A 14,942-nucleotide genomic window follows, 5' to 3' on the forward strand; every position below is an offset into this window, starting at 1 on the left:
TCAAACAAAAGATGTCTAGTTTGAGTTTGGTAAGAGACATAAATCCCTTGAGGACTGTCAGGAAGAGCACCTCGTGTAAACATCAGCCGACATTCCTGAGTGGCTTTCCTCTGGTCCTCACGTCACGCCGAAGGATAGCGGTAATGCACACTGGCGCTGTTTGACAACCGCCAATAAAACCCACGAAGAAGAACCCGAGGACGGTTTGGATAATGGCGGGTGTTCTGACAGAGAAACTCATTGCTCGTCATGTGTATTCTTCATTGGAGGTAAACATTAAATATAATGTTAAATAACTAAAGTTATAGTTGTGCTCACATAGCTTTGAATAGCATTAAACGCTGCTCTGTCATTTGTTTAAACAGTTTGACGTGAGCGGCTCATTTAATGCACTGAAATGATTAGTGTATGTTTTCTAAGGGACTGTGTAGCTTATTTGTCTTTGGTACATGTTGGAATTGTTTTACATGGATATTTTTACAGCGGTATTCTTGGTTAACTGCCCTTTCTTCTTGATCTTTTGACTGCTGCCTTGTGCGGTCGAATAGAAACAGTACTGCTGGAGCCACAGATCCGCTGTGCCTTTGGTCATTATTCTTTTGTTTTCCCTTGATGTGACTTTGTTGTCGTGTCTGTGTGCCGTGTGCGTGTTGAGGCTGCGTCCTGTCCCTTGGTTGAAGGTCTGTACCTGCAGGAAGCAGACAGTATGCTGCAGCTGCTGTGCTCCCCCTCACAGCACCGCACGGACATACTAGCGTGGATCTGCAGCAGGTAGGAGAAGCTGTCCCTCTGCTCATGTATCACAAATAATCTGTTCATCATTATAACTCGGCTGTGTGTTCACGTCACAGTATCAGCCCAAACTTCACCAGTTCAAAGGCGATGTCAGTGAGATCCAAGGAGCCTGATGTTCTGACTAAAGGTAACGCAGCTGTGCACAGAATCCTCCAGATGTTTTTGCTGCTTGACACTAACTGTGGTGGTTTTTGTCCAAGCAGATATGGCTGTTCTTGGGCAGGAACTTTTGCTATGCAGAGCATCTGATGTGGACCTGATTAGGGTGAGAGTTTGTATTCAGTTAGTGATGTTATTGATTCACACATACAGACATGCAGCATCACAATAAACACAAACAGTAATCACACGTCCATGCTTCTGTGTTTAATCTCTGAAGGGTGATGCAAGTCCTCGGCGGCAGCTTCAGTTTCTGGAGCAGCTTTTAACTTTGGTCCCAGGCGGCGTGAAGTCTGCCGGGCACGCAGCTGATGGAGAGCTGCTGCTGAAGGAGTTCTTTGGTGCTGAGAGTCTGCCTCACCTCACACAGACACTCAGTCCTGCGTTTGACCCTTGGCCTACACCCATCAAGTATGTTTGCTGTCGGATGATCTCATCTTACACACACTGCTGAAAGACTCATTCATGGATGCTTGGTGAATCCTGATCTAATTCATTGTGTTGTTGTACAACCACAAATCAGAAGAAGTTGGGACGCGTGTTAAAGTCAAATCAAACTGAAACTGTGCTTCGTTAAATGATCTTTGACCTGTATTATATTGAAAACAGTACAACAGCACATTATTTAATGTGTTCCTCATGAATTTTATTGTTTTGTTTTTTTCAAAATAAACACATATTCCAATTTTGGTTCTTCCAACACATTTCAAAAACGGTTGCAACAGTAAAGCATTTACTGCTTTGTAATGTTGTCACTTAAAAGATATTTAGAGACTGAGGACACCGAGCAATGAAGTGATTCAGGCGTCATTTTGTCCCATTTCTTCCTGCAAACAAGTCTTAAGCTGGGCAACAGTACAGGGTCTTTGTTGTCACCACACATTCTGGACTGGAGACCAGTCAGGACTGCAGGCAGGACAGTCCAGTACCCGTACCCTCTTCCTCTGCAGCCAGGACTTTGTAACTTTGTTCTTTGGTCTGGAGCACACAGCGTCCATTTCTCCCAAAAAACAGTGATTGATGGTAAATGGACTGGTTCTTATACGACACTTTTCTACTCTTCTGAGCACTCAAAGTGCTTTACACAACTTGTGTATTCACCCATTTGCACAAGCACATTTTCTGAGTGCTTTCTAACTAACATTCACACTCTGATGGATGCATCGGAGAGCAATTTGGGGTTAGTATCTTGCCCAAGGATATTTGGCACGCAGACTAGGGGAAGCCGGGAATCTAACCAACCACCTTATGATCAGTAGACCTGCTCTACCGCCTGAGCTACAGCCACCCAATTGATATGAAATTATTGATCTGATCACAGTGTACATTTCCACTGTGTGATGGTCCATCCCAGATGCCTGCGAGCCCAGAGAAGTCCACGGCGCTTCTGTTAACACACAGCTTCCTTTTGGCTTAGTACAGTTTTAACATCATTTGTGGATGTAACTACGTACTGTGTTACTTGACAAAGGTTTTCCAAAGCAGTCCTGAGCCCATGCAGTGATATCGCTTATAGATGAATGACGAGTCTTGATGCAGTGCCGCCTGAGGGATCGGAGATCACGGTTGTTCAGCTTACGCTTGTGCCCTTGTCCTTTATGCACTGAAATTCCTCCAGATTCCTTGAATCCTTTAATTATATTATGCACTGTTGAAGGTGAAATATCCAAATCTCTTCCTAGCTTTCTTTGAGGAACATTGTCTTTAAACATTTTGTCACGTATTTTTTGCACACTGGTGCTCCTCGGCCCATCTTTGCTCCTAGAGACTCCAAGAAAGGACTAGACCTTTCTTGGATGCTGCTTAGACATCACCTGTTTCAAATCAGGTCATTATTTAACCAATTTACCTGATTACGAGCCCTAAATTGCTCCTGTCCCAACCTTTTTTGGAATGTGTTGCAGGTCTGAATGACAGAAAAGGACAAAACCTGAAATATTTTGTGTTCATATTCTCTGCAATGAAGCACGAGTCAAAGGAAACTTAGAAATCGCTACTTTCTTTTTTTTATTTGTTTTCCAAACTGTCCCAACTTTTGTAGGTGAGAAGCCTCTCTTACTTCTTTTCTGTACCTCATAGGGCTCTATGGAAGAACACCAAGTCATCTTATAAGCCAAACAGAGAAGAAAATAGAGATATTGTTGCCCTTCTACAGGTGACTCAATCAGCACTGGAGCAGCTACAGTCAAAGGTCTGACAAGGAGAAAAAAGGGAAACTGTTATTAAAGCACCAACAGAAAGCTGAAACATCTTGTTTGACATGTGCGACTGTCATGGTGGTAAAGCATGCCGTTTGCTTCGTCCCCTCAGTGTGTATTCCTGAACAGTGAGGCCCAGAGTCCTCCCGCCTTCTCTCCAAGCTCACTGCGTGTAGCAGCGTCTGACCTCCAGCAACTGATGGCCACCTTCAGCCATGTTTATGAGACAGACCTGAGAGTTTACTGCAGCAGAGACCCCCCCAGCTTCAGCTCAGAGACAGAAGTCTTCCAGAGGGTCCAACAGCTACTGCTGGCCTGCAACACGGTACTCACAAATAAGCCCACTCTGTTAAAGTCACACCTGTGTCATTTGGACACCCACAGTCCCAGAGACTTGCACATTAAATAAATTTTAGGGCTGCCCTTAAATCATTGACTAAATATTAGCAAATGAGGAAAGTCTCAGTTGAGTTTGGATTTTGGTGGGGAAAGCAAAGCAAATCATTTACCTTCTTATTTACAGACGTGGCCAAATGTTTTGAGAATAACACAAATATTAGTTTTCACAAAGTTTGCTGCTTCAGTTTTTATGATAGCAATTTGCATACACTCCAACTTCTTTACCATGAACATGAACTTGACCCTGTCAGACCCAACCCACCAAAAAATAGCCAGGAAATTCAGATTTTGTGGAACTGAGATGTTTATCAACCCTTATAGCAAAATCCACAAAAAATGTTGCTATATCATGTTGTGTATGATATATATTTTTTGTATCCCATTTGATACATTTGGGCATTTTTTGGCAACTTCTTGTTAACAACAATGTTTAAAGTCAAAAAAAGAGTTTTGTCTGTAACATTTTGAAGTTGTGACCGGTATTGATCACGTTGATGAGACAGAGGTCTCAGAAACTCATGGATCAAATATGATACGAAGGAAATTATAGGGTTAATCCCCAAAACTCATTTCCACTGCATTTCATTGTTGCCATAAAAGGACCTGCTGAGATGATTTCAATAATCTTCTTGTTAACTCAGGTGAGAATGTTGATGAAGGCTGGAGATCATTATCAGCATATTTTATTAATCCCTGAGGAAATTATCTGGGTTACAGTAACAGACTAAACTAGATTAAACTTAAACAATACAATTTGTTACAGAGTTTACAAATGTAAGAAATAGCACTAATATATACATACACTCAATTATAAATATCAAGAATATTACAGAGGTGGAATATCATTTGAGTCTAACCTGTGAACTTTGTCATTTGTTATTTTACTGTAGAGTGTGTGCAAAAAGGCTGTAACTATTGCAGTGTTTACAGTGTGTTAGATGGAGGAGTTGTACAGGGAGATGGCCACAGGCAGGAATGACTTCCTGTGTCATTCAGTGGTGCATTATGGGTAATCTCTGTCTGTCACTGAGAGTGAATAGCCAGCATGCTGTGGAGTGGGTGGGAGGTATTATCCAGCATTGTTCTTATCTTGGACAATATTTGCCTCTACAACAACCTCCCAAAGGGAGTCCAGCTCCATCCCCACAACATCACTGGCCTTACAGATCAGTTTATTGAGTTTGTTGAGGTCTGTGACCCTCGACCTGCTGCCCCAGCATGCAACAGCATAGAGGATAGCACTGTCCACAACAGACTGAAAATCCTGAGCATTGTCCGACAGATGTTGAAGAACCTCAGAGACATCTCTGGTCCTTCCTGTAGAGCGCTGTGGTGTTTTTAACCCAGTCCAGTTTATTGTCTATGTGGACTCCAAGGTATTTATAGTTTGCCACAATGTCCACGTTGACCCACTGGATTGAAACAGGGGTTTCCTCATCTTCCTAAAGTCCACACCTCAGTCCACGCCCACACTAATAGGTTTTCATTTGAAAACGCATCTTTTTCTCTGCGTTTTGGCCTCCCGTCCACTCTGAGACGGCGTTTTCGGTCAAGGACAACGCAGCGTTTTGAACGCCGTTTTCAAATCTCTCCGGGCTAGTGTGGACGTAGCCTCAATTCCTTGGTCTTTGCCATGTTGAGCTGCAGATGATTCTGCTCACACCACATGACAAAGAAGTCAACCACAGCCCGGTACTCTGACTCATCACCCTCACTGATGCATCCAACCAGAGTCATCAGGAAACTTCTGAAGATGGAGGTCTCTGTGCAGTGGCTCAAGTCTGTGGTGTAGACAGTGAAGAGGAAGGGGAGAGGACGGTCCCTTGTGCTGCTCTGGTGCTGCTGATTACCTTGTCAGACACACATTGTTGAAGACGCACATATTGTGGTCTTCCTGTCAGGTAATCAACAATCCAGGACACCAGAGAAGCATCCAACTGCATCGCTGTCAGGCCTGTGGTCCTGAGGGCCACTGGGACGTGGCGTCTTCGGTACAGGGACGAGGCATCCTCAGGTGCCCTGCTGTTGGTTGGCCTGAATCCAGTGATGGTTTTGATGCCACTCCACATCTCTCTCAGCTTCCTCCTGTACACTGTGTGCACAATTATTAGGCAAGTTGTATTTTTGAGGGTTAATTTCATTACTGAACAGCTGCAGCGCTCTCAGTCAATCCAAAATGTTAACGAACCTGAATGTTTAAGAAAGTAAAAGTGACATTTTGTCTTTCTTAAGAAAACATATATATATATATGTGTGTGTGTGTGTGTATATATGTGTGTGTGTGTGTGTTTATATGTATATGTGAGCACAACTATTAGTGTGCAGAATTTTTATGCAACTAAATGGGGAAAAAAAACATTTTCCCATCTCACTAGTTTATTTCCATCTGTTAAAGTGAGAATAATAAAACAACTCAAAATTGACATATAAACATTTTCAACATTTTCATGCGCCCCTGCCCATGGTTAATTTCTAGATAAACTCCTAAAGCTGGGCAAATACTCTGTGATTTTTTTTTTCAGTCGTGTTATTCAGCTCCTGCTCAAACTGTACGATTGAATCACAGGGGTTAGAAGTTTCCTTCCAAACTGGAAAGGCTACCTACAAGGAGAACAGCTTCACGCAAAGGAATCCCCGACCAGCTGATTAAGGTCATTCCGTTCAATTCAGTTTTATTTACACAGCGCCAAATCACAACAACAGTCGCCTCAAGGCGCTTTATATTGTAAGGTAGACCCTACAATAATAGATACAGAGAAAAACCCAACAATCATATGACCCCCTATGAGCAAGCACTTTGGCGACAGTGGGAAGGAAAAACTCCCTTTTAACAGGAAGAAACCTCCGGCAGAACCAGGCTCAGGGAGGGGCGGAGCCATCTGCTGTGATTGGTTGGGGTGAGAGAAGGAAGACAGGATAAAGACATGCTGTGGAAGAGAGACAGAGATTAATTATAAGTATGATTCAATGCAGAAGACGTCATTGGAAGCCTACAGCTTATATATTTCCATCAGTCTTAAGGTTTATTCCATCTGCCATTCACTCTCAGGAAACTGTAGTTGAGGATGTGTTCCCTGCTAGAGAAATGGAGGTGTGTCTTAATTCTGGGAGTGTGACTGCACCTCATACACTCCCCTTTAAGTTGTGTTACTGTTTGAATTCCTGCATTTCAAAGCGTTTGTTCTCATTTTCGTGCCCACACCCTGCTCTTTTGTTTCGGCTCAGTAGTACCTGGGATCTACCTGCTGTCAGAGGGCTGCCGTGAAGCTTTTCCCAAACTCTGGTCACAGACACAGATATTAGCTTCCAGCTGTTCTCTTTCTATAGACACTGACGACCTAAGTGAAGACACGGTTAAAAATAATACATTTACAGCCAGAAACAAAAGCCTGTTTCTGCAGCTAAATTATTTTCCTCCTTAAACTGAATGATGTTTTGATCGTTCTGTTTTTATAACTCAGCAGTTGGTGACATCACCACGTTGATGGGAAGGTGTGCAGACGCAGGCGGCTATACAGCCAACTTCTGCCTGGTCTGACCTGAAACCTCTTCAGGTCCCAGCTTTGCATACTAATGACTTATTCAGGGTTGTTGTAGCGAAATTGTGTTTATTTATTTGGCAGCACTAATTAGCAGATACCTTGGAAGGGTTTCACAGAGGTGTTGAATCTATCACACCAAACGTCTCTGAAACAGTTAGTCTGAACCTTGATTTAGTCCGGACTGTTTGCAGGCCTGACAGCAGGTCGGTGTAACTAATAAACTGACGCTGCTCGTAGGACAGGAACATAGTGACGTGTTCTGGTGTGTGCGTCCGTCAGGAGCTGGAAATGCTGAAGGAAGTGTCAGAAGCTTCTGAGTCCGTGAGCGAGGAGGTGAAGCAGCTTCAAACGCAGCCTCGCTACTGGAGCCGAGCAGAGAAGCACACGTTACGTAAGTCAGTTTAATACTCATATTTAGAGTTTCTTACATATTGTTTATTATTTGTTTCCTCTTTTTTCTCCACTAGCTGATCAACTGGAGAAGGTTATTGGGCGAATTGGAGGCTTTCTGTCTCAGCTTAGTTCATAACGTCATTCAGAGGGATGCACTCATCAGATTCAGCGAGGATGCTCTGGTGGTGTTAAGATGGAGACAGCACAGCTTGGACGTGTTTCACAGAGGTGTGAGGGACAGACGTGTGTGGTCACTGCAGTCAGACACCCTGTTTAATCTGAGCATGACTGACATGTTGTGTGAAACAAAGTGTTGGTGGGTCGAGAGTTTTTACATCGTTTTTTTGGAGAAATCATTGATGTCATTAAACATGTTGCTATGCTTCTTTGTTTCATGATGATTACTGAAACGGACCATTTTACACTCAGTGGTCACATCACATCTCACTGCAGTCGTGCTGGGAAATACTCCAGAGCAGAGTGGGAAGAAAGTATGTTCCCTACAGTTGGGGTGAAGGAAGCACCAGGCGTCGCAAAGACCAAAATCACTCATGTACTGTCTAATTATTAGGATTCAACTTCATCATTACACATGTATAAGTACAGGGTAACAAAGTACAGTATAAATACAGTGTAACCGGTGGACTGCTGAGTGTGCAGAGTTCCCGCTGTATTGAGCCTGTTCACGTCTTCATTAGTCCAAAGTTGAGGTCACCACAGAGAGCGAGGGCACAGTCTAGGTGCTCAGAGAGTAACAAACATGGAGGAATGAGGGGTCATCAGGGTCATATTTACTGCTTTTTAAATCTACTCTCCTGATCTGTAACTAAGTACTGTGAAGTTCATATTTATTGTTCTATATTTTGTTAAACACTTGACTACATGTTAAGAAAACAGAAATGAAAACATTGTTTATCACGCCACAATTATTAACAGTAGTTCAAAGGTCTTATTACATGAACGTGAGCTCAACTTGTCCTTGTTTTATATCTCATGTATATATGGCTTCAAGCTCATGTACAGTGGTGTGATTCAAATATTCAGCCTTCAGACCAGCAGCCACTCTATCTCACACAGTTCTACTCAGCCTGGGTGACAGAGAGCAGCTATCTCATCCACCCTGTTTACAAGAGGAGCCTTTCCAAAGACACTGGCTGAAACGAAAGCAGAGGGGAGCTAAACCAGTCTGTCCAGCTCGTACACCCAGTATGAGACTGGAACACATTCGAATAAATAAAAATCTAAAATCAGGAGCAGAGAAATGTTACTCTGGTCAAAGAGATTTAAAAACAGCTGAACTCTTCACTTTTGGTGAAATGTTGAAACTGGGGTTCTAATCACAGTTTTTAGGTTTTAAACTTTAAACTGGTCTGAATCCATCATAATGGGAACAAAAGGATAAAAAATCCCTTGTGAACCCAACAGAGCACCTCAGTAAAGGACGTATAATTCTTGTCATTGCTACAGGCAGGCTGGCACACTGAGTCGTGTTGATTCGTGTACAGCCATATTGAAAGACATTTGAGAAAGATGAGATACTCCAGTTAAAGGGCTCAAAGTTCTTGTATTATGAATGACACGAGTGTTGGAAAGTGACAGAGAGGCATGCAGTGGGAGTTGTTTAACAATCCTACAGGAGGAGCAGCCAGACCTGATCCTGTCTCCAGCCTCGAGCTTTTCTGCAGCCAGTATAGCACAGACTCCAGCAGCAGGAAGAAGAATGGCAGAGCACACGCTTAATGCAGAGGACATGGCTCTAAATAAACTGGGCGACATAGGTAAGCATCAAGCCCGTCTCGTCCTCTCTGCCCTCGGGGGCCACGGTGCTCGTAGCTGAAATGCCTAAAGTTTGTGTCGGCACATCATGAAGCTGTTACTGAAGGAAGCAGCAGAGTTGTATATGGAGTTATAGCTCGTGTGGGGAAAAACTTTTTATCCTGTCTTGTGGCAAACTGACCAAACTTCTGAAGCAAAAGTAAAGCTGTGGCTCTCTCCCCACCGATCATTTAGACATGGGGCTTTTTCATAGAACCAGGTGTAGCTTCGTTCTAGCAGGACTTTAGTCTCACCCACATGATGCTCTACATTTGTTTCTGAGGAGCCAAAAGAAAGGTGGATCAAAAAGGCTAAAACAGCTCATTTTTGACATTCGATGAACACAAAGGCCCAACGTGAGATAAATAAGGATCATGTTGAACTGTGATTCAATAATAAAATTAAGGTATTTGACGTGAGCTTAAGAAGTCTCTTTTAATCCCATCCTACTGATAAATTTAACAAAGACTGGGGCCGTGTGTCGTCTTAATGTCTTTGGCTTTTGTTATTCCTGATTTATTTATATGGTGAAGCTAGCGACGGGCAGTCTGAAAGTAACTATGTGTTCTCTTAATGCTCTGATCCACGTCAGGCGTGTGCAGGCTATGCTATAACAAAGATGACCTGTACAGTGATGAAAACTGAGAACGTCCAGGTGAACAGAACCAACCTTTTGGGATTTACTTGGATGTTTGAGCATGCAGCAGTAATCCCTGACATCACATCAGCCTCGAAGAACAATCAGAATGACAAAGTCACAAAAAACAAAAAGATTAATGATTCAGTTCAGTGTCACTTCATCATTATGCTGTTAAAGTCCATGATAACGGGGAGAGAAAATAGGAACGACCCCTCTCCAGCGTCTGTTCCACTCATCAGCTGTACAGAGAGCTGAATGATGGCTTTGGGGCTGAGACAGGGCTGCACCCCGGTGTGACGTCTCGCACCCTTGTGCTACACAGCTGGACTAAATGTCTCAGCTGGTTGAAACTTTCTCCCAGTATTTCTGAGATACAAGGTGGCTGTCACCTGGATTTATCAGCTCAGACACAGGACCAGTTCAACTCGTTCTCCACACATGTATGTTTTCAGGGACAAGTAACTAAACGCGTGTGGAAAAGGCGTGGACACGTGTGCAGAGACGTCACACTGTTAAAGAGAGGAGAAACATTGTGAAAGTTATTTGACTTTGCATTTGTGTTCCTGCTCTCATAACTAACCCGTCCTCTCACAGGCCCGGCCTAGAAAAGCACTCCGACCTATTGACATGAATCACTACGAGACTAAGAAGAGTGTGGCTCAGAGCATGTTGGACGTGGCCTTGCTCATGGCCAACTCGTCTCAGCTGAAGTCCGTCCTTTATGTGGGTCCGCAGTATCGTTTCTATGTCCCCCTCATCGTGCTGCTGTTCCTGTCCATCACGTTACAGGTCATAGTGGGGCTGCTGCTCGTCTTCATTGGCAAGTGACATCATTGACTTTATCTGAATGAAAATGGCTTAAAGAACAGCTGTGCTTCTCTCTGTCTTATTCCAGTTTGAGTGAAAAATGCTTTCAAAGTATTTTTAGAATAGAAAAGAATAAACCTTTATTATCCCACGGATGAGAAATGTGGGTGTTACAGTTCTTATAGCAATATAAAATATAAAAGGAAGACACAACGTGTTCCTATATACATAAGCAAGTGAAGTTCGTATATACAGGTAACGATGCACAGAGCCATGTATGAAATGTGCAGAGAACAAACAAGCTGGTGAGTAAGATGACCAGAGGATGTTGAGCTGCATTATAGAGTCTGACAGCCCCTCTCCAGGCTGAGACTGAGGTTAAAGATGTGGTAACCTCACAGAGTCGATCTGCACAGTCCCTCAACAGTCTGGTGCTGATTCCATCCGGACCTGTGGCCTTCCTGGTTTTCATCATCCTCAGCTGACTTCACACCTGGTCAGCTGTGCCGGAGAGGCTGCAGTGTGAGGTATGAGTGGGTGGTTCCTGATGACTCGCATGGGGGGAGGAGGCAGTGGAGTCGTTGAGGGAGAAAGGACGCAGGTGAGGTGCATCTGTTGTCCCTCGTGCTATGGGGAGCGGCGCTGCAGAGAGGTGAAGAGCTCTGGTGGATGGGGGAGGAAAGGGCTACGGAATCAAACCTGTTAAAGAACTGGTTCAATCTGTTAGCCCAAACCTGGACTCCAGGCTCCAGGTATGTATGAGGGAACCAGATGGACCACGTTATGGTCTGAGCGACCCAGTGGGGGGAGGGGTGATGATGTATTTGCATACAGCAAGTCCAGTCTTTTTTTTCCCCTGATAAAACAGTCCACATACTGGGTGAAAATATTGAAGAGTTGAGGACAAGGAAACATGATTGAAATCTCCAGAGATGAAAAGGAAGGCTTGGGGGTGTGATGGCTGCAGCTGGGACACTACTGTGTGGATTGTCTCGCATGCTGCTGCATGCAAAAGAGTCATCGGTTTAAAAAAAATAAGCCCTTCTAATTTTAAGTTGACACTAAAAGTGAATTGTATAAAGATGACCCAAGTAAAAAGGATGCAAAGGTTTTAGGGCAGTGGTGTCCAACTCCAGGCCTCGAGGGTCAGGGTCCTGCAGGTTTTAGATGTGTCCTTGATCCAACACAGCTGAATCAAATGGCTAAATGACCTCCTCAACATGTCTTGAAGTTCTCCAGAGGCCTGGTAACGAACTAATCATGTGATTCAGGTGTTTTGACCCAGGGTGAGATCTAAAACCTGCAGGACACCGGCCCTCGAGGCCTGGAGTTGCCCAAGCAACGACCAATCTTTATAAATAAAACAAATATATGAATTCATTAAAAAAAATAGAAGTTTCACATAATAAATGATCTCAATACAGTTTGCACACTTTGCAGATCCAAGCTTGTGCACTTAACTGTAACTCCCAGCAGTCACATGTATGACATGCCTGTTAGTGAGCTGCTGGTCTTAGCGTTGAGCATACAGGCTAAAGCATGTTAAGATGGACCACATGCCAGTATTTGCTCCTAATAAACAAAAATGAAGAGATGCGTCGTAGAACAGGACGCCGCCCCCTTGTGACCGTGGTCCAATGAGCCGTCCTTCGTGGGCGCTTGTATGTAGACCCAAACTAAAGTGTGCGTAGATGCTGCAGTCTTAATGTTCTTGGACATTTTTTACTGTGCCCGACAGTTTGGAAAATAAACATTTAGCTGAGCTAGATATCTGTGTCTTACCTACATTTGCCCCATGGATTTCTATTAGCTCATAGTTAACCTGAAAGACCACATACACCAGTTTGTGTATTAAAAGTTAACTCGTCAGAAAAAACAATCATTAATATTATATCCATAAAGTAGTATAAAACATGCATCTGTATCTGTTCATCTAATCCATAAATAACCTGATAACTCTGGTGGTCATCAGTGTAGCTAACTGCATCACTGTTTTGTGTGTCAGCAGTGAAGTACGATCTCAACGATGTGAGGAAACACGCCAAACTGAACAGAATGAAAAATGTAGCAACAGTCTTTGTCTTCTTCACGGTTCTCATCAACATCTTCATCACAGCGCTGGGATTTCAGGGCCATACTATCAGGTACTCCTTTTACAGAACACAGATTCTTTGTTTCACGGCGTCTCTTACTTTTGTAAACTTGATGTTTTTTCTTCCCAGCTCACCAGCCTCACCTGTTCCATCCGTACCAGAGCGTCCCCTCTGCCCATTGACCTGAACAGGACTGGTGGCATTTAGACCAGACTTTGGACCAAAGCACTGAAAGCTGCTGTGGCACAGAAGCCTTACCTCTGTGTGGGCTCCGTGTTCAAATTCAGACTTGTTTGGAGAAAAAAAAAAAGTTTTTTGAATGAACATAATGAAATGTTTTGTGACTGAGACTTCAGCGAGCTGTGGACCATCGAGTAGACCTCATCCTCGACAATTACAGGCCAGTCCTATCTTAAGATTACAGCTACAGACTGACAACCAAATAACTTTGTGGGAATTAACACTGCCTCATCTTCCTTTGGGTAGAGATGCCAATTCCTGAAATGCACATACTGGACATGGATACTCCAACATATTAAAAGCTTCTGTCGTATAAATATAACATGCTTTGTTTCTTTGGCAGTGTAAACTGCTGGTTCTTATTGTTTTAAATACACTTCATACTCTCCCATGTTAAAATATGTCTATGTAAAAAGGAGTATCAGTATTAGAAAGTAACTTTACTGCATGGTGTAAAACTGGGTTTCTGTGGATACTTTCTAGTTTGGTAGCAACTGTAAAATGGTAAATGGCTTGTATTTATATAGCGCCTTTATGGTCCCTAAGGACCCCAAAGCGCTTTACATATCCAGTCATTCACCCATTCACGCACACATTCACACACTGGTGATGGCAAGCTACGTTGTAGCCACAGCCACCCTGGGGCGCACTGACAGAGGCGAGGCTGCCGGACACTGGCGCCACCGGGCCCTCTGACCACCACCAGTAGGCAACGGGTGAAGTGTCTTGCCCAAGGACACAACGACCGAGACTGTCCGAGCCGGGGCTCGAACCGGCAACCTTCCGATTACAAGGCGAACTCCCAACTCTTGAGCCACAATCGCCCCAAGCTGCACACTCATCAAACCATCTTTGATATGTAGTGTGAATGTAACACCTCTTCATCTGGTTATGAGACTGCATAAATATTCAGTAATCTCGTTCCCACAATGTCACCAGCATCATTCACAGCAGGGCTGTTCTGGTTCTAAAACAGCTTTAATGTTCCCCAAAGAAACTGTACAACAGGAAACTATATATGTTTTTTTTGTTAAATAAAGTAGCAGTTTGGATTTTATTAGCTATCACTACAACCAATAGCTGCCCACTTGGCCTCACTTCCACTGACTCCAGAAGTCACCTGACCTCTGAAACAGTTTGTAACGTTTTAACAGAAAAATTAAACTGAAGCAGCCCGTTGAGAAGTAAAGACCATCCTAGAAGTTTATGCTGCAGTTCTGGTAAAAGAAATTCTAGACTTTTACTAACTTGTTAATCAGCACAGAATAACATGTATCTCAACTGATAATGAAGGCTCAACCCTCTCATCCAGATTTTTTCCACTTCTGTCTCCAGGAAAACCCAGCACACCAAAATGTGGAGCCACGGTGACTCTGTCCATCTTTTATTTAGCTCTAACCTGCTTAGGGCCTGTTTGTGTGGGTTTCTTATGGGAAGCTTGGTCCTCCCACAGCTCAAAGCTATGAATCTGTAACAGGTTTTATGCTGTATTTGATTCCACTTGCAATTTTAACCGCAATGTATTTATTATTTATGCATCTGTAGAAGTTTACTGACTCAATGGCGCCCTCTTTCAGAGGCAGTGGATAAAAGGCTGAGACGAGCCTGAGGTGGCTTGTAGAGCAGAACGCTGTATATCAGAGGTGGGGAACTCCAGGCCTCGAGGGCCGGTGTCCTGCAGGTTTTAGATGTGTCCTTGATCCAACACAGCTGATTTAAAAATAAATGACGACCTCAACATGTCCTGAAGTTCTCCAGAGGCCTGGGAATGAACTAATGATGTGATTCAGGTGTGTTGACCAAGGGTGAGATCTAAAACCTGCAGGACATCGGCCCTCGAGACGTTGAGTGGGAGACCCCT

At 43.6% G+C, this 14,942-nt stretch overlaps 2 protein-coding genes across 3 annotated transcripts; both read left to right on the forward strand.

The window, feature by feature from the left end:
- The first annotated feature begins 57 nt into the window (after window positions 1-57).
- haus7 (HAUS augmin-like complex, subunit 7) lies at window positions 58-7,871 on the forward strand. Of its 2 annotated transcripts, none has more exons than XM_019350084.2 (9): window positions 58-269; window positions 656-771; window positions 852-922; window positions 999-1,060; window positions 1,175-1,365; window positions 3,034-3,145; window positions 3,265-3,477; window positions 7,331-7,484; window positions 7,561-7,871. In XM_019350084.2, exons 1-9 carry the CDS (start codon window positions 213-215, stop codon window positions 7,620-7,622), a joined length of 1,038 nt encoding a protein of 345 aa, XP_019205629.1. In that variant the 5' UTR covers window positions 58-212; the 3' UTR covers window positions 7,623-7,871. The 2 variants fall into 2 exon arrangements, with proteins under 2 accessions (XP_019205629.1, XP_019205630.1); XM_019350085.2 differs by having other exon boundaries at window positions 7,373-7,484.
- Window positions 7,872-9,206: 1,335 nt separating this feature from the next.
- Window positions 9,207-13,048, forward strand: si:dkey-93l1.9 (ninjurin-2). Its single transcript, XM_025901708.1, has 5 exons — window positions 9,207-9,264; window positions 9,904-9,956; window positions 10,536-10,761; window positions 12,757-12,892; window positions 12,979-13,048. The coding sequence occupies exons 1-5, from the start codon at window positions 9,207-9,209 to the stop codon at window positions 13,046-13,048; spliced, it is 543 nt and encodes a 180-aa protein (XP_025757493.1).
- Window positions 13,049-14,942: the final 1,894 nt, after the last annotated feature.

Source organism: Oreochromis niloticus, linkage group LG20 (genome assembly GCF_001858045.2).
Source record: "Oreochromis niloticus isolate F11D_XX linkage group LG20, O_niloticus_UMD_NMBU, whole genome shotgun sequence".
NCBI lineage: Eukaryota > Metazoa > Chordata > Actinopteri > Cichliformes > Cichlidae > Oreochromis > Oreochromis niloticus.